The sequence below is a fragment of the Lytechinus variegatus genome, chromosome 13, assembly GCF_018143015.1.
Source record: "Lytechinus variegatus isolate NC3 chromosome 13, Lvar_3.0, whole genome shotgun sequence".
Classification (NCBI taxonomy): Eukaryota; Metazoa; Echinodermata; class Echinoidea; order Temnopleuroida; family Toxopneustidae; genus Lytechinus; species Lytechinus variegatus.
Window position 1 is genome coordinate 2005496 of NC_054752.1, and position 25224 is coordinate 2030719.

A 25224-nucleotide genomic window follows, 5' to 3' on the forward strand; every position below is an offset into this window, starting at 1 on the left:
AAATTATATAAACTGAACTGTCAGGTTCACATAATAGTAAACAATTTAAGAAACAAGCGAGGAGTAAATGAACAATAATATTCATATGTATAATTGTACATGGAAAGGGAACTGAACAGATCACCTCATGTAAACATGGCACGTAATTGAAACCATTTCTCTGTAAACTTTACCATTTTACAATTTGACTCTGCGATATATTTTTCATTCTTGAAATAATTCTGAAGTTCAAATTTGATATTATCAAAAACAGGTAATTGATGTTTTACTCTGGAAGTGTAAATCATTAGCCGTATCACTATCAATAAACAATTTAATGCATGATTACTTGAACCTCTTAAGCCAAATAATTTTTCTTTATTACAGAAAGATATTCTATTTCCAGTTTTAAGAAATATCCATTGCTCAAACTTGTCCCATATATGTTTGATACATGTACATTCACAAAGTACATGAGTGACTGTTTCACGGTGTACATTACAAAAAGTACATTCTTTTTGTTGAGCTAAATTAATTTTAAACAATATTTCATTTGTATATAAAATGCGTTGCATATTATTTTGAACTGAAACCAACGTAAATTCACATCGGTAGTACAACTGAATCCAATAGAGCAATACGACTGCCATTGCTTGTCATTCATATCGAATATACACTTCCACTTAAGAAAACTTTTACACTCCACTTTTCTTTTTAAGAATCGTATAGATGTGTGAACAACCTTTATCATATTTCATAACAGGTGCTGTTGTATCAGGGATAATAGGTTCTTGGAACTTGCTAAAGTGTGTGCCATTGCTAAAACCGTCTCTTATAGCATCACATAATCCACGGTAAAAAGAAAATTTATTTGAACATTGTATTTTTCCTGAAGGTCATTCAAAGAGAGGAAAATGCCATGTACACCTAAAATATCATTAACAAAACGAACACCCCTATTATTTAGAGATCTACTGTGAATTGAGCTATTACCTATTTTGATAAAATCATTGTTCCATAAGGGTTGGCAAGGTATATCATTACAGTGCATAGATAACAGTGTGCTATACGCTAAGAACATTTCTTTCCAAAATTAAGTATTTTTAATTTCGTGTGCCAGTCTAAAAAAATAGCTATTTCCCATATAAAGATCCAAGTTTTGAGTTTTATGCAAAAAAGACTGGAGAAGACAAATAATATTACCGTCAATGGAACCGTTTATCATTTTTTTCATCCAAGAAATTTTCAATGACTGGCAATGCAGATTTATGTCTATCATTTTTACTCCACCTTCAGAATAACTCTGAGACATTTGATTTCTACTTACTTTATCTGGTTTCTCTCCCCATATGAATCTATGAAATTGGGAATTTACATCTTTTAGAAATAACTCACTTGGATTCGGGAGAGAAAGAATTAAGTAGTTCAATTTAGACACAAACAATGACTTGACAACCGTAACTCTACAATGACTTGACAACCGTAACTCTACAATGACTTGACAACCGTAACTCTTAAAATTGATTTTGTATTCGTACTTTGATTTGTATTTGTATTTTATTTATATTTGTTATAGAAATGAAAATAAACTTTTTGAATCTTGAAACTTGACTCAGCATTCACAAATGTATGAAAAATGAAAGAATTATGATTTCACGTAATAACATAAGGACAAAGGAAAGTGGGGATGTTACATAATCATTCCACCTAATGAATATTCAGATGATGTGCATGCATGTATACATATTTTCACAAAATAAAGCTGGACTTAAAACTTCAATAATTTTGCTATTTGTTATCAGACTTTGATGACATTTTCAGCAATTGCTCATTGAATTTTATTCTATAAAATATTTTTAGCCCGGAGTAACCCTCTAAGATACAAACTGATTGTTGGTCGGTCATTCCCTAGGTTTATGTCGAAATCGTCTAATGCCAATTCGTCCATTTGCTAACTCATCTGCTATCATTTTGTTTACTATCAGTACGTCCATTATCCACAAGACCTAATTGCAAATTCGTCCACTCATCTAATAACCAGTTGCTCCAATTCCCATTTAGTCCATATATCATTTGGTCTAATTGAACTCAGTGTTTATTGTTTAAAATGAATGAAAATGAATTTGAATTTAGACTAACTGGTTGTGAGACGAATTGGTCATAGACGAAATGGTGATTACTGACGAAGTGATGATTGGACTAAATGGTTCTTAGACAAATGCTGATGGACGGAATAGCATTTGACTAAATGAAAGTAACTGTATGTCGAGATGACGAGTTGGCCGAAGACGAATTGGCAATTTACTACAATACATAATTTTACCTCCCTTTCTTATTCATTTATCGTGTTATTCTTATCTTGTATTGTCCTGCATTGTCTCTTGTTTTGTCACACTTTTTATTTATTTTCCTTTCTTCTCTCTTCGCATTCCTTTCTTTACTTCTCCTTTCTTTCTTTCTTTCTTTCTTTCTTTCTTTCTTTCTTTCTTTCTTTCTTTCTTTCTTTCTTTCTTTCTTTCTTTCTTTCTCTCTTTCTTTCTGTCTTTCTCTTTGTCTTTCTTTCTTTCTTATTTTCGTTTTTCTTTCTTTCTTTCTTCTTTCCTTCCTTCCTTTTTTTCTTTTTTTTTTCTTTCTTTCTTTCTTTCTTTGGCTTGTCACTCTATATGTAGATGAAGGGAGAGAGACTTTCCTTTCTTCTCTCTTCTCATTTTTTTTTGTTTGTTTCTTTCTTTCGTTAATTCATTCTTTCTTTCTTTCTTCTTTTGTCCCATCTGATGTGCAATGCATCATTAGTGACAGAGACCACTTTGTATGACAGAACCTCAGCCTGATTTCCATTTTTTAAAATAATTTCTTCCTCTTTTCTTTCATATTATATACGCATGCATCATATTAAGTATCAAATTATTTTCATACATTCAAGGAATCCCCACTTTACAAGCATTATTTTTGGCACCCCAAAGCTCTATCTTATACTGCTTTTATTTAAAATGCCAATACTTTAATTTGTATCTGATTTTTAGTGTTTTTGAAACTTTGAAGTTTGTGTAAATGGAAATGAAAAAAAAGAATGCAATATTTAAAGGCAGTGGAGTAACTACAGGGGGTGGGCACGTTCCCTCAATCGGTTGGCAAAACATGGGGAGGAGAAAAATAGAGAAACGTAGTGGGGAAGAAATAATCCTTATTTGTATGTTAGGTTATGTTAATATATACGTCATATTATATTACTTAAAAAAGATTTTCAATAACTTTAAATGAAACATAATTTGCTTTGTACATCACTCCTGGTGCTTCATTATTTTCTCTTTAATGAGATAAATAATCCTTTTCAAGTGGATAAGATGGTACGAAACATTTTGTTTTCAAGTCAATATACACCAAATATACTTCCTCACACTTCTAACTTATATTATTTTACGTAAAATATGTTCTTTTTTCATGACTACTTTGAGTGATTGCCTCCTTTTAAGGTCTGATTATAAACATTTCCAGTCCGTGCTTACGATCGCATTAGTGGATTGGTGTGACATGTCTGCTCTTCATGAAATCCTAAAAGCATTCCTTAAATGACTTAAAATGTCCACTTTTCTGGTCCGACTGAACGTCAAAACTTTCAGCTCTCGCTTTTCGCTTGCATCAGTTTGGTTAGTGGACTACGTATGGTCTTAATGAATTCGTACAAACAAGCATTAGAATGCCCCTCTTTAGGTCTGAATATCAAACATTTTCAAGTCGCACTTCGCAATGGCAGTATCTCATTAGTGAAATACGCATTCGTGATTACAATGACTATAAAAGCGCTTCATGTGTTAAAGGGGAATTCTAAAAAATAGTAATAAAAAAATCTCCACGCGTACTCGCATAAGATGACTATGGTGAGATATCTATGCTCTCCAGGAATTCCTAAAAAATAGTCCTTAAAATGTCCCTGTTTGGGGGTCAATATAACAAATTTAAACTCGCGCTTCGCGCATACATTATTTGTCTAGTGAGACAGGAAATTTGCTTATAATGTCCCCTTTTTAGGTCTGAATATCAAAACTTTTCAGCTCGCGCTTCGCGCTCCCGTTATTTGATCAGTGAGATACATATCGTTTTAATGGCACAGTCTTTAAAATTTATCTTTTAGGTCAGTATAACTGGCCATTGTACGCGCTTCGGGCGCCCACTAAGTGACTTGTTTTTTGCTGGTGTCCCTCCCAATATGCCGTGACCCACGACACTGCACTGTTTAAATCTGATTATGATGGTAACAAATGCATTCAATGACTTCACGCTTTTGTAATATTATGTTCGATGATAGTGAGTACTAAGCTTTAGACAGCCTTTGAAGGGGAAGCTCATCCGGACGAAATGTGTAAAAACAGCAGAAGAAAGTATCGGTGAAGGTTTCAGGAAAATGCATCGAAGACTAAATAGGTAATTATCATTTTGATTTGTTTTATTTGTGACGTTATGCGAGCAGCGGCTGCCCCAAACATCTTAAGGTGAGAAATCCATGAAATTTAATTTCTTTTCCAAATGTTAATTTTTTTGTATTATGGTTTCATATTACCAACACCTGATCAAGTCACCAAAAACCATTACTGAAATTCAAGCATTTTAACTCGTTAACTCAAACGGTGTCGCAAGACATGACCCTACGAGAATATGTTCAAGATTATCAAATGAGAAGTTCAACCTGACGAAAAGTTTTTTGGAAAAATACTCGAAAAATCACTAAACAATATTGGTGGAGGTTCGAGAAAAATCCATCGACGATTAAGAAAGTTATACGAATTTTAAGTTTTTTATTTGTGACGTACATATACGAGCAGATTCCTATATGCCATGTTCCATAAAAAAAACATGATTTTCAATTGTTTTTATGGTTCATGATGACTAGTGTATTTAGCTCTTTCGGGAGCGGGCGTGAAATGATTATTTGTTGATATACCGAAGGTACAATAACAACAATTTACCATATTTTCTTTTTGAAAATTTTATTGATTTATTTTAAATTCAGGGCACATGAAAAGCTGCTCAAACATGACTTCACAAATTCTAATGGATTTTCCTTCAAGCTTCAACGATGTTTTGTAAGGTATGTTTACAATAAATTGTTTGTCAGGGTGAACTTTCCCTTTGCCATATCAATAGATGTGAAATAATCATCATTTTGTAACTCAACAATCAATCAATTTCAGTTTGATTTGCATTATCTGGAAAGTGAACTTTGTTCAAAGTTTGAACTTAATCTTTACCATGGTTACTGACCAACGTGTGGCCTATGAAATCAACAAATTTTCCAGAATTAAACTTTTATTTGCATCTGGATGTACAGTATATACCATGCATACGATGCATCGGGTACTTGACCTGAATTTTGCCGGGACCGGCATGTGCAATTAATACACCGGGAGAACAACCCACTCTGACGGATAGTGTATTGGTTTTAACTTGCATAGGTTGGGACTCTCCTATACACGGGACCAACATTTGCGTCCTTTCCGATGGACGGAGTGTTTTCCAGCTGCATTCACACCTGCACTGAATACAGTGGTGAGGCACGCCACAACGCTATAGCATCATACTGTTTTGTTAGACACGCTTCGTCATGGGCGGGACTCGAACCCCTCATGTTGGAATCTACGATCTTATCCGAAACACGCGCTCTAAACGACTGAGCTACGTGCGCTGCCGTCCGCTGTATTATTGCAATACATTTCCACAAAATATCGTCAAGCTCAATGGTAACGTTTGGGTGAGCTTTTTGAAAAAAAAAACCTAGATCGCCTTTTGGTTTTCAGCACATCGACATTGTATTTCCTCACTCTGCCATGCCAACTGGTTGCCGGCATTTGTTAGGTTATGGCACCTGGGACATTGCTCTTTGATGATTTGAACGGAAAATTGAATTATCCATTAGTACCCTGATTGTCCCTGGTTAGTCTAGTTCTTGGCGATTTTAATCGAGAATCTATTTTCACCGATTTAAACGTACTATCCCGTGCGCACGCCCAGCCGAGTGTGGGCGCAAAACCGAGAACATATCCCAGGTCAGCATAGGCGTAAATTACGTGCCGATATAATCAGCATAAAGTGCTTTGGAGGGCTATTCCCAACTGCCCAAGGTCTGTCTGTGATGACCATGCAGTCATAAATAAGCAGGTGGATTTTAAACGATTGAATACATTATACAGGACGTGAGAAAGAAAATACATAAGATACGCACTAAACACAGCACAGCCCTCAACATGGAACCAGTGAAAGGTAGGCTCTCAATTAGATAATCAATTTTCTCTTTCTTTTTCCTTGTATATATATATATATTATAAACACACACATGCACATGAATGTGGTGCTGTGCATAGCACATGAGCTTACGGGTAGTTAGGCTAGTTGAACTGGCACTTCTGCAACAACAGTTTATCACTTTGAAATACAACGAACGTGATAGAAAACGTAGATAAGAAAGGGGATGAGAACTGCATAGAGAGTAAAAATGCTGCCTTGATACTGGCGACGCACTAATGCAGTGTATTATAACACGATTAAATCGTACAGTGTACGTATTGATATAAGTTTTACCAACCGCGTAGCCAGGATTTCAATTTGGAGGGGGTGGTAAATGCACGCGAAGCGTGCCAACACTTAAAGATCACGCGAAGCGCGCTCCCTAGGGGGTGGGTGCAGGGAGGGGGAGTTTCCCCCTCCCGCGCGAAGCGCGAAGCTTTTGGTGTTTCATAAATTAAAATGAAAAGGAGCCGTCTCTCTTGTCTCTAGTGCCTATTTCAGCTCCAATTCAGTTGACTCATTGTGATTTTGAACATTGTTTTCATGAACCTTAATTTGTTTTCAAAAAGTGATTGTGAACGCACAAAAAAGGAATACATTGGAGGAAATTAAAATAATAATACCCTCGCGCGAAGCGCGGGAGCTAAAGCGTTTTATCAGTTTTTTTTTGCCATGAAAAGGGTCCCGACTAAAGGGTCTTCTCAAAGATATATTGAATACTTCCCTTGGAAAGATCAGATTTGATTACAAACAATTTAGCGACAGTGCATATCTTTTACTCGCAAAACAGAGGAGAAGAAGTGTATATATGCCGGGAGAAAGATATTCAGCCCCGCGCAGAGCAATGAAACTGTGAAATTTCAAAGGGCGGACGTTTCATCAAAATAATGCAGATATGTCTAATACCACCATCGGCTCTAATTAAAATGATTTTCTAAGATTATTGAACTTCTTTATGAGGAAATAGTGCGCAGAAAGTTGAAACTTCTGTGATTTATTTAAATTAATTAAAAAAAAGAGGATTCCTAATTTCTTTGACTTATCCTGAAGTACTTCATTTTGAATAATAAAGAAACTTAAGTGTCATTCAACATTTCAAACTGAGGGCGCAAAACAGGGCAGGAGATGAATGTGAAGGGAAATGACATGAAGTTTAATAGAATTTGATAAAAAAAATATATTGTGCTTCTTTATTTAATACGACGCGAATTTTAGGAACCTGTTTGCCCCAGAATTATGGTTGTTTGGTAATGAGCTGAAAAGCAGGAGAAGTTGACTTTATGGAGGTGGAAATTGATATAAAATTTTACCCGCCCGGAGCCGACCCGACCAGAAGTTGCGCAATCAATTTAAAAAAAAGATAACTTCATATACTTTGGCGTAGCCTTACTCTAATTCCATGCCATAATGGATACATTTGAACTTTAACCGGTAAAAAACACATATACCTGAGGTGGAAAAACAGGGTTAGAGAAAGGGTGGGGGAAACAATGGAGAATTGCAATATTGTAATTTAACTTAATTTTTTAAAGAAAAATTCATATATAAATTTAGAGCAAGAGTGATGGAGTTTCTCTTTTAAGAAAAAAAAAAGAATAAAAAGAAAAAAAAACACAAAGCTACCTTTCTCCCCTTTCCTCCCTTCCCTTTTTCTTTTCTCCTCTCTTTTTTCCCTTCTTTTTTTCTTTTTGGGGACGTTTTTGGGGGGGGGCGACCGCCCCCACCGCCCCCCCTGGCTACGCGCCTGAGTTTTACCCTATAGAAATACAGAGGATACAATCCACCCACTTGCCGATAGACATGTAAACTTACTTTACATAAGTCGACCCTCAATAGATAACTACTGTTCCCAGTTTATCATTACATTTTATTCGATCTAGTTTTAATTGCAACGTAATGTAAAATACCTCGAAAGTATCAAACGTGTCTATACCTATTATTTATTTTACGTAGATACTGTCGTTTGTATTAATTTTCCACATGATCTAAAATAATTGGTTTTGTGATATTACATTCAACAACGTAAATTTACTCCACTCGAATTAATATAGGCTTACTTTTATCGTAATTCTTATTTAACTGGGTTTAATCTATAGAAAGCCCTTTTTGATTGATTGATTGATTGATTGATAACGATTTTTTAATTAAACTAATTGGCATTTGTTTTATATATGTAGTATAAGACGACTTGCGGTATGTTTCTATACTTCTAACATGATAGTGGTAAATTGCATTGTATCAACTTCATATTAAAAAAAAATCGATTCATGATTTGTTTCTTACGTGACAGTGCATCATTGCCGTTTATAATTTCTTTTGATTTTTGTTTGTAAATTGATTATTTTGAGCATTCGAGCTGCCCGTTTGATGTGGTATTTAAATAAAGAAATCATATCCGTACGAAAAAAATGAAGGGGGGAGGGTAGTGTTTTGTTTACCCGAATGCGAGGGAGTGAAACCAACGAGCATGCTATGCGGGAACTCTTGAATTTTCAGTTGTGAAATTAAAGTATTTCGTGCGCACTTTGGTGAAATTTGCTTAAAATTGTCAGGGAAAAAGCTTTCAAAATTTCTGAGCCCCCTGTCCCCACGCCCCCGCTGTATACGGCCAATTAAAATCCGATCCTCGCCACAGTGGAAACAATGTCCAGACCAGATTATGCAAAACGTGGCACCAGTGTGTTGGCTCATTTGGTAGAGCGTCCGTCTCACAACCGGGAGGTCGGGGTTCAAACCCCAGCCGCGTCAGACCAAAAGACGTTAAAAGATGGGAGTTGCTGCTACCCTTTTTTGGCGTTCAACAATTACCGGTATAGGGACAGAGCGTCGTTTCTTGCGCTGCCGGGCCCACGATTATTAGGCAAAACATTTTCGGAGTATTTCATTTCTGGTGTCTATTTCGAACAATAAAATATGGATTTTTGTTTTTTATTATTTAATATCTTTTTTATTTCATTATTCATTTTTTTACAAACAGCTTTTAAGTCGAAATACTCCTTAGTTGAATAAATTTAAGTGACGGTCACCCAAATACATTTTATTCGGCTAAATTACCCTCCTGCATGAGCCAGGCGTGGCGTATTATATTCCTTTGTCAACAAATTGAACCACATTTTGCTCCACTCAACCCAGGTGAGGTAAATGAATACCTGGCAGGAATGTATTCCTTGAACATGCCTCCGTGCTGTGAAAAGGCAGTGGGACTAAGGCCCGGGTAATAATAATCAATCCCTTTAGAAGCGCTATATCACAATGTAATAGAGTACCGACGTGTCATTTTCACTTTTTGCATTTCAGCGTTTCATTATACGATACTTTGAAAGAGCATGATGAAACCTCCACAACCCAAATATGGTGGGAATTGGTCCATGGGGCCCCAATATATGACCTCATGAATACATAATTAGCCCCATTGAAGTCAACGTATTCATGAGGTCATATCTCAGGCCCCCATGGAAGGATTCTCACCAGATTTTGGAAGTGGGTGATTTCTTCATGCTCTACCAGAATATGGTATCAAAACCACTGAAAGCAAAAAAAAATTGTGACGTCGTCACTTCAGTAAGCTATATGCGCTCAAGTTATCATTATTTTCAGAATAAACACAAAGAGTAATGAACCTCACTCGGATAGCGATATTTTTTGTGTGTAAATACACCCTCCTCCCGTTTGTGTAATCACCCCTGCTATAGGGGTTTTTTTTAACTTTTTTTTCGAGTTGACGCACTTGGGTTATCAATGAAAATTGATATCTTATTTATCTAAACTAAAAAGATTTTACTTACAATCTCGACAAGAAATATTGTTTTTTATAAATATTTCCATATGTTAATCAATTTTCATTTTTTGCTTATTCATTTTTAAATCTTTGCTGAATTTATTCATAAAAGCTCTGATGTGTTTTCCTAAAAAAACAAATGTCATCTTTTTTGCTTCGGTATCTTCAATAAGCTCTTATTTTATATTCTAGACTAGAAAATAAAATATTCAGGCAATTTCAACTGGATTATTTGTGCATATGTTATATATACAGGTAACCGAGCCTGATTTGTGCATACGTTATATATACAGTTAACCGAGCCTGATAAGACTGAACTTTAGCATATATAAAAAAAAGATATGACAGTTTATTCTATTGACAAATAATTTTTTATCCACTAGAATCATATTTAAATGGTAATAGTACGGTTAGACCATAGCTCCATGGTTAGACTGCGTCAGCAGTAACCACGTAGGCCAACCCAGCGCAATAAAAATTATATAAATATATTCAGATACCCGAATAAAACAGGATTTGACCCAAGACAATGGGAACGATTTTCTTTTTGAAGAGAAGGTGCTGGTTTGGATGAAAAAAATGGATGTGCAAAAGACAACAACAACATAATAATGAGAAAAAAGGGGGGTGCGTTGCTCTTAAAATCTCCAGACAAAACATTTCATGTTTGTAAATTGTATTGGGAAAGAATGGTCACCCGCCATTAATTTCCAGTTTTATAATATCCCCCTGAGCAATGTTTTTTTTACACACCGTTTATTTTCTTATACAATGCTTTTTACTAAACGAAAATTACAATAGATTTTTAAAAGTTTGTAATTTGTTTTAATCAAACTGCCAAGTTTGATTGCTGAGCTACTACTGTGAATTCTCATAGATAACAGCATTGTTTTAAAAATGAGAAACTTTTACTGTGCATATAAAAACTGTGTAATTGATGTATTCTTGCATTTATTATTTGATGTACTAATATTTACAAATGCTTATTTTTCCTCAAAGAACTCGTAAGTTCGCTTGATCATGGTATCGTGTGATTTCCTAAAACTCTTTAATCAAATGAAGAAGAAGAAGAAGAAATAAAAAAAAACGATGGGGCGAGCAGGAGCTTTTATCGCTAGAACCATTTTTTAAATTCGTACACGATGTAAGGTTAACACGACATTTGCCCCTGCGACAATAATTGCTCCGATCGAACCTCAACAACTATACACCCCAAAGAGTTGTTTTATCGTCAGACTAACGGCCAACTACGATTTCTTTTGCCGCAAGATGGTCATGCATGCCTACCTACGGCACCATTAGGTCATTCGTAAGAAGATTTTAAATCAACGTGCAGTTGAAAAAAATTGTTAACTCATGCCTTGAGTAAGCATAGGCTCTACAATTGAATTGTATGTATAAACAAAATATACAAGCATCGTTTGTATTTAGAGTGTAACAGAGTTACTTGGTTTAATTTCTTTTTTATTCCAGTGAATAAAACTCCTCATTCCTAAATAATCCTCTTCTTCTCCCAATTAGGCTTGCTTGATCGCCTTAGGGATGGAGAAACAATTCTCTGTGCCGAGGGCTATGTCATGGACTTTGAGCGACAGGGCTATATCAAATCTGGTCCTTTTGTCCCGGAAGTTGTCATTGATCACCCGGAACTCGTTCGTCAGAAGTACCGCGATTTCGTCAACGCTGGAAGCGATGTAGTCCCAGCTTTGACGGTAAAATAACGCTTAATTCCCCATAGATCATGTTCTATTAATACTTCCACAAGATTCAATAGGAGGTAACCCTTAAAAAGGTCATTGATCGCATCAAATTTCGGTTTTTCATCGTTTTCCCGTTGTCATTGAGAAACGATATTGTTTTGTAAATCAGTGTGCACCGTTTAGTTAAAATAAACGTCAGTATTGTTAGAACCCCCTTTTGCTATACAAACAAATCGAACGCACCGATCCACAGGGACATTAACATGAGGACCCTCCCCCCCCCACACACATACCCTCCTCCTTAGGTAAGTTGTTATTTTGGATTTCCACACTCATTTTTTAATCAACCTTTAACCGTAAATTATTTCTGAACATGCCTATTGTTACTTAGAAAAAAGTCATTTCGTTTTACATGCAATTAGAAATTTGTAGCCAACAGGTTCTTATGTCACGTATGTTAACCAAATCAAAATAAGCCTTTAAGATTACTTATGCATAGGATTACTTTGAAAATGGTTTTAAATGATCACCTCTGTCATTAAGCTATCTCCATTCTAGTTAGCCTAACCTTCTAAACAACGATAAGTCAGTGGGATAAATAGATATACATTTCAACTTGATAAAGTCCATGTGCGTTGTCTGGTACAAATGGAGCCGTAAAACATGCAATGTTGATTGAAGATAACCGGATTCAATGTTATGGAATCGGGCGTCATGGGGGGGGGGGGTGTTGACCGCCACAATGTTTTTTTTTGCAGAGTTGAATAATGAAACAGGGAGGAAATAAAGATAAAGAAGTGAAGAATAAGAATAAGTAGGAATGAAAAGGATTCACCTTGTGACAGCTCAGACCTGCTTTCAATTATCCAGCATCATCGATTCCTTGCAATGCCCCTCCTAAAAGTCGCAGCCCGTGTCTTACAGCATACAGTGAACCATTATCGAATCCTTACCTTGAGCATGTTGAGCCTAAGTATTAAAACAAACTGGCATGATCTAGGTCCACGGCCTTAGGAACGATTATTTTAATGGGAGATCTGATGTAAATTTGACAAGCAAAAAAATTATTAATGATGAAAATGTTATTCACAACAGAGTGAGGATTATTTTGGTCCCGAGAAATTTGACAAGTGAAAAGCAATACAAAAAAAGTAGTTGTAGTTCTACAACATATATTATTTTGGTCTTTTTGCTTACATCTCTCGATTTTTTAACACCTGCCAGAATTCCTAGAGGTGCTGCCTATATAAGATATTACACGTAGCACCCCAGCATTCCCGCTTCACGGGGCCATGCCCATGTCTGATATTTCCATCATTATCAGTTTCTTACCAATCCTTGTGCCTATCACGATACCGTGGTCCATCACCGGTCTGATATTTCAGCTTTAAAGGACAAGTCCACGGCAACAAAAAGTTGGATTTGAATAAAAAGAGAAAAGTCTAACAAGGATAACACTGCAAAACTCAGAAATGTTAAAGTTTTGCTTCATTTCACAGTTATGTGCACATCCTGGCTGATATGACGTCATCCACTCACTATTTCTTTTGTATTTTATTATATGAAATATTCTAATTTTCTCCCTTGTCAAGTGATACAACGATTAATTCCTCCCTGAACATGCGTAATTAGCATCGTTTAATACTATATGGTTCAGTGAAGTTGGTCCTTATTGTCAAATCTATTAAAAAAAGAAAAGTTGTATGATTCAAACAATATAAAAAAAAGAAATAATGAGTGATTGGCATCGACTGACACACCTAGTTGTGCATATCATTTTTTTTGGTGAAAAATAAGCGAAACATTAAAATGTCATAACTTTTTTTTACATCCAATTTTGATGAAATTGTCAGCACTATGCTAGTTTGATTTTCTCTATTTATTCAATTCAGCATTTTCCTGGAGTTGACTTGAATTTTAACTTGCAATACTGAATTGATTGGACAGTAAAAATGTTGTCTGAAAATTGCATACATTTATGTCTACTTAATATGAGAGTTCTAATTTACATTTTCTTTAGAAAACATGCTTAATGTATTAAATGATGAATAAAAAAAATCAAACACCATTGATGAAGGTTTCAAACAATTTCTCTTAAACTACTAATGTAGAATTTATCCAGTAAACAATGTTGTATGCACATAAAAAGGATTTTTTTTACTGAGTTAGATATGAATAAGCTATATCACACTATTTTTTCCATCGTTGAATACAGTACTCAAACTTTAAGCAAATCTTTCCAGTTTTACAAATAATAGAAGTTATTAGTATTTCGAAATCATGCCTTTTACACTTTACTTACACAGTAAAAAAGAATTATACAACGTTGTTTAGTATATGAACCTTACTGTAATTGTTCAAACAGTTTAAACAACTGTTTAAATCTTAAGCAACAAAGTTTAATTTTCAATAAATTAAACATGATTGTTTAAACGGTTAAACAAATACTGTAAGGTTCATATAGTAAACAGCGTTGTATAAAATCTTAAACAGTGTTTTTAATGTGTAATTTAGCTAGAGCTTTCACGTGACAAAATTCACGCATGTTTTATGATTGTTACTTTACTCAGTAACAACAAGAACCCGCGAATGCCTAGATGAAGAACATGACATTAATACATTCATATGTACACGTGGTAAAGGGAACGATAATAAGCGTGGTGAATATTTCAATGTTCGATATTTTTTCATGTTTACTAGTATTACGCATCCCGTAAGAAACTATCTGACGTCGATCGCGAAGATGAAGTAGAGATGACTAATCGTCTAGCTTTGAAGATGGCCCGTGAAGTAGCTAATGAGACGGGTACTTTGATGTGTGGTGATATCTCCAATACTGGTGATTGGGATCCAACCGATGAAACTACACAGCAAGCTGTCAAAGCTATGTTTAAGGTAACCATGGTAATATGATGGAAACATGATATTACAAAACTCTCCGAACAGAATGGTTATTTCGAACCAAGAATTGGATTATAAATCTCAAATTTCACGTTTAGGGAATAGAGCCACAAATGCCTGGCGAAAAGTCCAACACGTGGTCTTAAGTTCACGGTTTTTGTTGTAAACTTCACGGCTGAAGTCGCCCGTCATGTGACTGTGTGATCGACCGTACTTAAGAGCCACCATAAATACGAATGTTAAAAATCAAAATACATTGGAAGGCGAATCATATTACTTATATCTCCCAATCTCCCAATAGACCAGTTCGTAGTTACTTCATGGACAATTTTGGTCAAATGTCCTTTCATTTCTTTCATTATGATAGGCAAATTTCAAAGCAAGATATTACGAAATTGATTAGAAATTATTAAAAATTGAATAGACCAGGTGACTAGAATAGCACACCAATGAATACTTTATGAAGGTATTTGTTGCATTCCTTCTTTGAACGTATATCATAGCATTTTACACAATGTACTTGGCAAACTGTGAAATACCAGTCGTTCGTGGACGCATTGTTGTTTTTGTGGATGTAAATGAAAACCACTATTCAAAAGAATATATGAATAATCAAGACATCAGAGTTGGTGCTTATCTCATTAGAATTTAAACCACCATGTCACTTAAGTACAAATGACCTTCCTCTGATCATGCGTAGACTCTTTTGATCATGCGCAGAAAGGAACTACGCACTGGCATATATCCCGTATCCCGTCGATTCAATCAAAAGATCCTATACAGCGCCATCTACGTGATCGAGTAAACCAACTTTACTGTTTTATTTTACTCGCACTATAATTCAGACTCCATTTGCTCTGTTGGTAATCATCGAAAAAGAACAAACAGAAAAAAGCACATATATTCCGTCGAAAAATATTGTTCTTCACCTAAGAAGAATGAACCTCTGGAAATCATTTTTCTCCGTTTTAGTAATTTCATATAGAAACATCGGATTGCTCCGAGAAGACTATGATATCCCCCATCCAACCCCCTTTATATGTGTCAATTTATGACAAAAATTATATGAACATGACGAACGAGAACGTATTTTTTTTCTTTTGGTCTTCGATCAACAAAAACGTAGTGAAATTAAAATGAATCATTGTTGTTCAACTGAACTACTTAATAAGCATGTACTTAACAATGACGTTTAATATTTGGTTAACCTGAGATGCCGAAAGAAAGTCACGACGTAGTGGAATCTATACATTTCTAATACTCCCCCCCCCCTTTATTTAAGTTTTACCAAATCTAATTCTCTGTTAATTGAGTTTCTAACTCTTTCTGAACCGAATTTCTAAACCAGCATTTTTGTTTTGGTTTGACTCCTATACAGTGCGTATCAAAAAAAAGTTTACACTTTGAAAAAGCTCTGGGAATTAAAAAATATACAACTCGTGGGTAATTTTTTCACATATAATCTTGGGTTTGGGTCTCATCTATCCAATGAAAGTAAAAGTTTTGACAGAATGTTACACTTGAGTGAGCACTGACCATTTTTGTAAAGCTCGTAGAAATCTGTTTGCGCAGAAAGGCTTGTTTTCACGCTGTGTCCAGGAGAAAGGGTGAAATCAAACTTACCCTGCAAAACATTTCTTACACATTTCCCTTGCACTTTTAGTCAATTGAAATTAAACGGATACATTCAAACATTTTGTAACAGTTTTGCCACCCAAATTGGAATTTCAATACTTAGTAAGCACAACGTTTACCCTTTTTGTGCCAGCTGGATCTGAGGACATAACTGAATCTGAACAAAAATTTATATCAGACATCTCGAGCATTTTTTCACAAAGTTTTTATCATTTAAAGTGGGTTTACATTTCATTTTTCATTTAATACTTGTTTCTCCACACTTTTCCCAAGCTTGACAATGATTAAAAAAAAATGAAAATCAAGCCTGAGCCATTTCATGTAAATCACAGTTCAGTGTAAAGCAAATATCGTCACGATGGCCCTCGGTGTGTTCTTCATGATTAAGGTCTACTTTTATTCGCATAACTATTTCAAAGTTCTGCGCAAATCATTTTTCACTAACTTTTCAAAAGTAAGTGGTGCTCACTCAAGCGGAAATATTTTTCGACAGTTATAGCGTCATTTGCTTAAATGGATCTGTACCAATGTGAAAACCAATGTGAAAATGTGGAAAAATCCTCAGGATATTACAAATGTATAATTTTACAGGACTTTTTCTGAGTGTAAACTTTTTTTTGATACGCACTGTATGTCGTATGTTGCACTTGTGTTGATATACATGTACATCAATGTATAATTTAAAGAGATGAAGTAAACCAACAAAGCTCTGAGATTTCGAACTGAAGTATATCCTCGTGTATTCTTATGTATATTATTTTATTATAATTTTTTGTTTTTCAAATTTCGTCAACCAATAATTAAAAAAATACCTGAATTACAACCTATTGAAGTGCAAGATTATTGTTTCAATGCATTTTTGTTACACACAATCATGTATGGAAATATGGCACAAATATGACTTCATGTAATAACATAATACTGTAGAAAAGAAAGAAAAGCATGGCATCATCTGCCCTCCTGTGGATAATGATATGTGCATATAACTGTTTTTTTTAAATATTCCTAAACTTTAAAGAGCAACTTCATTTCAGATTCTGATGGAATTGCCAGCCTTTTAATGCTTGGTGTGCTTTAATTCATATGTATGATATAAATACGTTCAACCCAGACTGAACCCCCACTTTAACTGCACATGTTATTCCTATTTTACAGGAACAAGTCGAATGGGCGGTAGAAGAAGGAGCCGACTACATCATAGCAGAGACCTTTTCTATCTTTCATGAAGCCTTAGCTGCATTAACTTCTATTAAAGAGTATGGAAAAGGTAAACAAATACGAATATGTAACAACTTATACTACCAGTGAATTTTCACAGAGCTATTTCACTCCACCGAAATCATTGTACACGTTTCTAGAAATAGTATGATGAAAATATCCTAAGATAAATTGTAAATCTTTAACAGTTAGATGATAATATCATAACACATTCTATTTGTCATATTATAAAGACACATTGCTTTTAAAGATCGTGCATTTCTATCCACTTGCTGGTAAAGATGATTTAATATTAAGTCATTGATATTTTTTAAACAGGTACTTTCGCATTGAAATTAAAATGCAGATTTCTAAGATCGATTAATATATTAATCAGATATTTAATATGAAATTACTTTGCCAACACTCAACACTCATCACTCAAGCAACCCATCAATGACCATAAGATAATATAGCCAAGCAAGCGAGCAATTGTGTGATCAATGATCACCATTTTTCAGTTAGGACCTTTCCTTTTTAATACCATGCTATGGACTCTCGCGCCAACATGGGCGGAAATCCGGGGGGGGGGACAGGGGACGCGCCCCCTCCTGAAATAGTAGGGGGCACACTATCAAGTGTCCCCCTACTATTTAGCATGTATTTTGCACGAGATGACCTTAATTTTTTCTGATAACCCTTTTTTTTCCTTGCTTGTCAAATTTATTTTAGTTGAAATGAGCTTATATTTTGGGTCATTACTTTTATTTTTTTGCTTGTCTAACTTCTGGCCCTTTGCCCCCCAACTTTTTTTTTATAGATATTTCCACTCCTGCGCTCCAAGACACACCACCTTCTTTCACTTCTTTTTGTCCTGAGCATTCTCCTCATCCTGACCAAGTTTATTTTTCTCTCATAAAATGAGATAAAACAAAGAATACATTACCTCAAAGATATATAAGTTTGCAAGAAAAAATAATTTAAATGGGCATTTAAAGGGAAGCAACCAAGAAGGAAAGAATTTCCTTATAATACGGTCGACCAAAACTATCTTTCCATGAGATCATTATCTCGAACCCCCATCCTAATGACAGGTCTCCCCGCAGTAGTGACAGTAGCACCACGGTATATGGGGAATGGAGAAGTTGCATTCGTGGATGGTGTTGGACTCTTGGATGGACTCAGACGACTCGAAGAGGCAGGGGCTGCCGTAGTCGGCTTCAACTGTAGCTATGGACCGTCCGGAATGGTGGATCTTATTCAACGGGCACAGGAGGCAGGGTTAAAGGTTAATATCTAGTCTAGTTTGAGGTCCATTCAGCAATGGGCATTTATGGTTATCTCCAATACAACTCATTTTACATGTATTAGCAAATACATTTCATATTTCGCTCGCTTCTTTCATTCCGAGACGAACATTTGCCACGTTGCCCTCTCTTGACCTTGAAGTGAGATAATTTTTACGTTTTTTGTATTTTGTATCCAATCCAAGTAAACCACCTTCCTATATTTGGTCAGGCTAATGTGAAGTTTAAAAAATGCTACAAACATACATAAAATATGGTATCACGCACGTAAAACATTTCCCACAGACTCGTGTTTAAAAATGGCACTGTTAAAAACATCATAAAACATTAAAATGGAGCTCGAGGGTCGAATATCATGTGGACAAGATATTTCCATGTTTGACCCAAAAAAGGGTACCTTGACCGACTATATTAATGAACATATCTCATTACGGGATCAAATTCATCACCTGAAACCGTAAGGTAGCCACAATTCTTCCGATTGTCAAAATAATTTCCGAAGCCATCGATATTTATTTATTATTTATTTATTTCAGTCTTATTTAAAAAAAAACAGGGTAATCATTTCAGAGCCAAGAGGCCTGCTTTTCAAAAGAGCCCTGTTACATGAATATTCATGCAAATGAGAACTTATAATACATGTAATATACAAAACCGTACAGATAGAACTACACGAAAGAACACAACACATTTGTAATTAAACTAAATTGAACTAAAATAATCTAAACTGAACTAAACTACACTATAGACTTATCTGAAAACATAAAACAAGACGAAAAAAAAGGAAAAGGAAACCGGTGACCAGCACGGTTTAAAAAGTTTGGCTTCTATTATTATAAAAAAAATGAACCTGGGGGGTGTTTCACAAAGATTTAAGTATGACTTAGAGTCGCACTTAAATGTCTAGTTGCGCGCAGTATAAAAGGCATGACAGCATTGGTCAGATCATGCCAAGAGGACGCGCACTTCTGCGTATTGATCAATTAGATTGCGCGTTGCATATCATGTACGCGTCGATATTTAAGTGCGACCCAACGAACGTAGAGGGCAGCAACACACAAGCGTGTTGCTATTAGGAAGGTCCACTCGATACGCGCATACAAATGAAGTGCGCGAACAATTTGGTAGTCATGTCAACGTAACCATGATCCGATACAATACACTCACGGAGTGACAGCAAAATAGAAGTAAACAAATGAATAATGACAATAGTAGATTGAAACAATAAAAACAAAAAATATATAACGCATTTAATAATAATGTATCACATTTCGAAAATAATATATCACTAAATTATTGTCACAAATTTTTGTAAATTTTCAGTAAACCGGGATTAAATTCTGTCATGAATAAACCAGTCTGCTAATTTCACCCGGATTTAGACAAGCTCATTTTGTGACCACCGAAATCCTCTCAGAGCACTTTTTTAGTAGATTGTAGAGTTGATTTATTTTCATTTCCTCTTTATCATTATTTTTGCTTGAAAATTTTTTACATCAAATATCATGTTTAAAAATATGAAATATTTATTCCTTTATTTTTCATAAAATATTACATAGTAGTGACAACGGTTTGATGACTTTGCATATCAATATGACAACAAGTATACGTGACGTTGATACGTCTTTATTTAAATTTCGCTGCACCGTAATGCGCCTAACAATCCAGTACGCTATATACCGGCGCCATGGCTGGCACGACCGCGCCGGCGCCCCGGGCCGGTCGGTGCTGAGGTAGGGTACGGTTGGCTGCATGCATATGCTAACACAATTTTTGTAAAATTATGGAATGAAAATAGTAGATGTGACATAGAGCTTCGCCCATTGATAGTTCTCAAGTCAAGATCCGTCGGAATATACATAAGTCGATACTGAACCAGATAATTTCTGTCTAATATTAGGTCTAATTTAGAGTTAGACTAGGACTTGGCTTTGCTAGTTCAGTAGTGGCCGTATTCGATCCTGCTTGATGGACTGCAAAATGTTGGTTGGATTTGTGGATTTATCATAATTATTTCAGATTTTCAGACTACAATCTACATTGTAAGTTAAAATTGAAATTCTAACCTTGAATATTTATCGTTGCTCATCCGCCATAGTGCCACATCAATGACAGACCAAGTCTATATCTTTCAAGTCCATATCTAGCTAAAGCCGAGTCGCGTCGAGATTATCCTGCCAGTGCAGTGCGGCCAGCACATCATTCGCGCAGCGCAGTACGCGCACCGAGGTACAGGTGACCGGGGAAGTTTCGGCGCGGCCAGACCAGAACATCACGGTCTTTGCTCTGGCGTTAGCTTGTGTAGATTGGTAGGGGCAGCGAAATTAAGCAGAAGAGCGGTAACACAAATGTCATCAGTCTATGTATTTTTATTGCTCCGTAAACTACAAGAATCATGATTACATTTTGTCTTACAATTTTAAAAAAATACAAATATACAAAAATAATATTATTTAACATATATTTTTGGAGGCTTCATTATCAATAAAAAATAATAAAATTGAACAAACGAAAAAAAATCAACTCTACAATCTTCCAAAAAAGTGCTCTGGGAGAAGGTGGTCACAAAATCTGAGCGAAGTGGACCTTCCTAAAAGCAACACGCTTGTGTGTTGCTGCCCTCTACGTTCGTTGGTGCGACCTAAGTCATACTTAAATCTTTGTGAAACACCCCCCAGGAATTACTTGCATTATTGCAACAATGATGACAGGTTGGTTGTGCGTATTGGGGTCTTAAAAGAATTGAGTGTAGTTGCTGTACGAATATAGGTTGGTAGTTTGTTGTAGATACTTGGGGCTACGATATATTTCCCCTCAATTTTGGCGAAGGGAGTTCAGTAGATGCCCTCCGTATTATAATAAGCACTGTGGTAGATGTCCAAGTATATTCATGAAGTTTTGTCAATCAGCTGTATAAAAAAGTAATGGAATGGGTTGGGTTGGATCGAATACATATCTTTTACATCATTCCTGTTGTAATTAGGCTAGTGACATCATATGCACAATGATTATTAGAGTTGGTTTGATAACGTAAGGTATACTAACTTAAAAATACTTAGCAAAGTAAAAACGGTAAGTAAAATACTTACTCCATCCATAGGCGGCGGAAGCGGGGGGAACGTGTCCCCCCCTAAAATTTAGGTGGGGGTCCCCCCCCTAAAATTTTTTTTGCTAACCTTTTTTTTTTTTTTTTTTTGCTTGTCAATTTTTTTCTCTACGTCCCCCCCTAAATTCACGTGGACCCCCATTGAAACGTGTGTTGTCCCCCCCCTAAAATTTAGGTTGATTACCTTTTTTTTTTTTTTTTTTTTGCTTGTCAAAAATTTTTGGAGCACTCGTCCAAATTTTTTACATGTGTCCATCCCAAAATTTCAGGTAGACACCCCCCAAATTTTTTTCCTTCCGCCGCCAATGACTCCAATACTTTCAATTAAATACCGGCCATTAAGATTTCATTTGCTGGTTTGCTTTGTTATCCATTGAGTTGCGGCAAAAGGGTTCGTCATAACTGTAAATTTACCAATTAACAAAGTCGGTATTGGATTAAAAGGATTGATTATCAATTTACCTAGCGTGTTCATCGAATATGCAATTGACTAGATTTTTTCTTTGTTGCAACGCCAAATAATATCTTAGCAAAAATGCTTCGTCAAAAATGACAATTGAATAATGAAGATAACGGTATCTAATTACCCAGAATACCGATTAAAATGCTTGAAATTCTGCCTTAAATATGGATTTGAATACCGGCCAAGGTGGGCATTACACTACATTTTCACTGATGTTTATTTAGTGCGTATTATAACACCACCAGTTCGTGAAGTGCCTTGTAACTTACGAAAAGCTGTAAGAAACACCCACTAGGTTCATTTAAGCATGTGAAGAGGTAAATGTGATTCTATTTAATTCCTAGATTCCCCTCGCTGCTATACCTGTTTTATACCGTACTGAGAGGAATAAAAACTGGATCCAACTCAAGGACCCAAGAACAGGTAGGAAACAAACAGGAGGGGAAAGTAGGGGTAAGTTGAGCATAGGGGCAAGTTGAGCCACCATCCCCAGGCCAATAATGAATGAGTCAGACATTGTGGTGGTGTCATGTATTGATGACCCATTACATAACCCTTAACCCCACCACATTGTTTTCAACCATGTCAACTTTGAAACAAAAAGTACTTTTTTTAGAGGAAAAATACAAATTTCAGGCAAAAAAGAAAAAAAGGTGTGAAATATTTCCGTGCTTTTACCCACACACGTCTCTACATATAATGGATAAATAAGAACAATATTGTTCGTTCAGGTATGGATCCTCATTCTTGTCGTATTTCTTTTATGTAAAATATCAAAGATTTGAAGGAATCAGTCTCGACTAGCACTTGTGCTACCTTCCGGTTCCTTCTTAACAACAACATTCAACCATATACGTATCTTTTTGTTCAATCATCAATATTGGAAACTGTGACTAGGATCTTAGAAATTGTTAAAACATTTGTTTTAGGTCTATAAATGCATGTCACATTTTATGTATTCAGATTTATCGTTTGTATTCTCATTTTATCCTTTATAATATTAGCAATTACATCTGTATACTAGAATAGTTACGTTTGTGCTGTGATGTTAACACATTGTTATCGTTATTGATATTGTTGTTAAGTAAATAAATAAACTCAAACTTTTAGATAATGGATCCATAATAAATGTGTGGATGCGTAATAATCGCATGTAGTTCGAACTGGGGTAGTTTGAGCCAGCCGACATGGGGCAAATTTAGCCATGGTAATTCTTATGGTAATGTGCATAAAAAAACATTAAAAAGTCATTGATATACACAGAAAGGAGCAAATTCACATGACAGTTCTATTACTTTTATAGAGAATTCGCAAGTGAAATGACTTTAAATAAAACATTGACATGCTGGTTCTTTCCGCATAAACTTTGTGCATAATTTTGGTGGCTCAAATTGCCCCAGAAGGTGGCACAACTTACCCCACAGATGGGGCAAGTTGTACCATTTGACATCGTTTTTTCAAAGGTCAGAATGACTCTCAGTGTGGGGGTAGACAGTTATATATAGACAAAAAGTATTTCCAAAGAATTAAATTTAAAGGCAAGGTAATTATGTCTGCAATATTATTAGTCATATCAATTCTAACATCCAAAATGCAAAGAGTATCACAACTTATCCCAGCTTCCCCTACCAATGTTTTTGATGCACTTGGTTGTCAGATTTTGTAAAAGGATGCGGTATTTAGGTTTGGTAAAGCCCCCCCCCCCCTTCTCTTACTTAATTTTTCTAATTTATGTTTGAGCGGTGTCCTATAAACTTCATATACCCCTTTATGACTTGTTTGCTTATTCTCCATGTTTTCTGATTTTATGATCATATCCAACTTCATTTAATTTCTTTCCAATATTTTAACATTTATATCAAATCGGAACAGATATCTTGTTAATCGGGCACTTCTTACAAAAAATTCAATGAATTAAACATGGATCAATATTTAACAATTTACCATTTTTGCTTTCAATGATGTCCCTTTAATTATGTATCTTTTCGATTTTTAGTGGATTGTTTTAAAAGTGCGCCTTCGAATAATTTTTGGTTTGGTTTGTTTCCTACAGGAAAACCAACCTACCCAACAGATATAGATTGTAACCAGTGCAATAGATCGGACGTCAAGGATTTTACAAAAAAGTGCATTGACCTTGGCATCCAATACATCGGGCTATGCTGCGGGAACGCCCCTCATTTTACCCGGACCATGGCCGAAACACTCGGGAGGAAACCACGAGCGTCCCGGTATGCTCCCGACATGTCTCTCAGCGTGGTCTTTGGGAAAAGTGACAAGATAAAAGGAAATTGCTCCAAGCTCTACACCATAGGATCATCAAAGCCATGTGAAAATGGCAATACTACTATTGATAACAACCAATGAGTTCCATCCTCGAATCTCTCGGCCATCACTTCTCAATCCCCAACCCTACCATCGCTGTATTGACATAGAAACGATGAGTTTGACTCTAAAATAGTCGTTTTGATGTCTGGAAATGATGTTAGCGTAATGTACTTTAATATCTTTAAGCCTCGTAACGTAATATCCTGGAGAAATATTTTGAATAGCAATAATCATAGCCTGTACAGTGCGTTTTACAAAAAAAGGTAACCCAAATGTAGAGGGCCGATATTTGGATCATGTTCATTTTTTTCCAAGTTTTGGTACAGTTGGTAAAATATGCACTTGATAGAATAAAATGTTTTCCATTTAATTTTGGGAAATGATGATTGAAAGATTAAATGTCTTATGTACCTACACCTTCAACATGCCATTCTCTCCTCGGCTCAAAACCGACAGCGCGACAGCCCGTCTAACCATTGGCGGTCAAATCGAGCTGCAAATACCCCGTGAAATACATTTTTTAAAAGGACAAGTCCACCCAACAAAAACTT

At 35.6% G+C, this 25224-nt stretch overlaps 1 protein-coding gene across 1 annotated transcript; it reads left to right on the forward strand.

Annotated features, from left to right (window-relative positions):
- Positions 1-5701: 5701 nt before the first annotated feature.
- On the forward strand, positions 5702-25224 carry LOC121426596 (betaine--homocysteine S-methyltransferase 1-like). Its single transcript, XM_041622953.1, has 7 exons — positions 5702-6234; positions 11558-11748; positions 14437-14631; positions 17428-17539; positions 18564-18757; positions 22690-22768; positions 24399-25224. The coding sequence occupies exons 1-7, from the start codon at positions 6219-6221 to the stop codon at positions 24710-24712; spliced, it is 1101 nt and encodes a 366-aa protein (XP_041478887.1). The 5' UTR covers positions 5702-6218; the 3' UTR covers positions 24713-25224.

What these genes read in the sequence shown, in the direction of transcription:
- LOC121426596 (XM_041622953.1), top strand. An exon ending in CTGTCAAAGCTATGTTTAAG is followed by an intron (nt 14,632 to 17,427) that starts GTAACCATGGTA and finishes CCTATTTTACAG; the next exon opens with GAACAAGTCGAATGGGCGGT. An exon ending in TATTAAAGAGTATGGAAAAG is followed by an intron (nt 17,540 to 18,563) that starts GTAAACAAATAC and finishes TCCTAATGACAG; the next exon opens with GTCTCCCCGCAGTAGTGACA.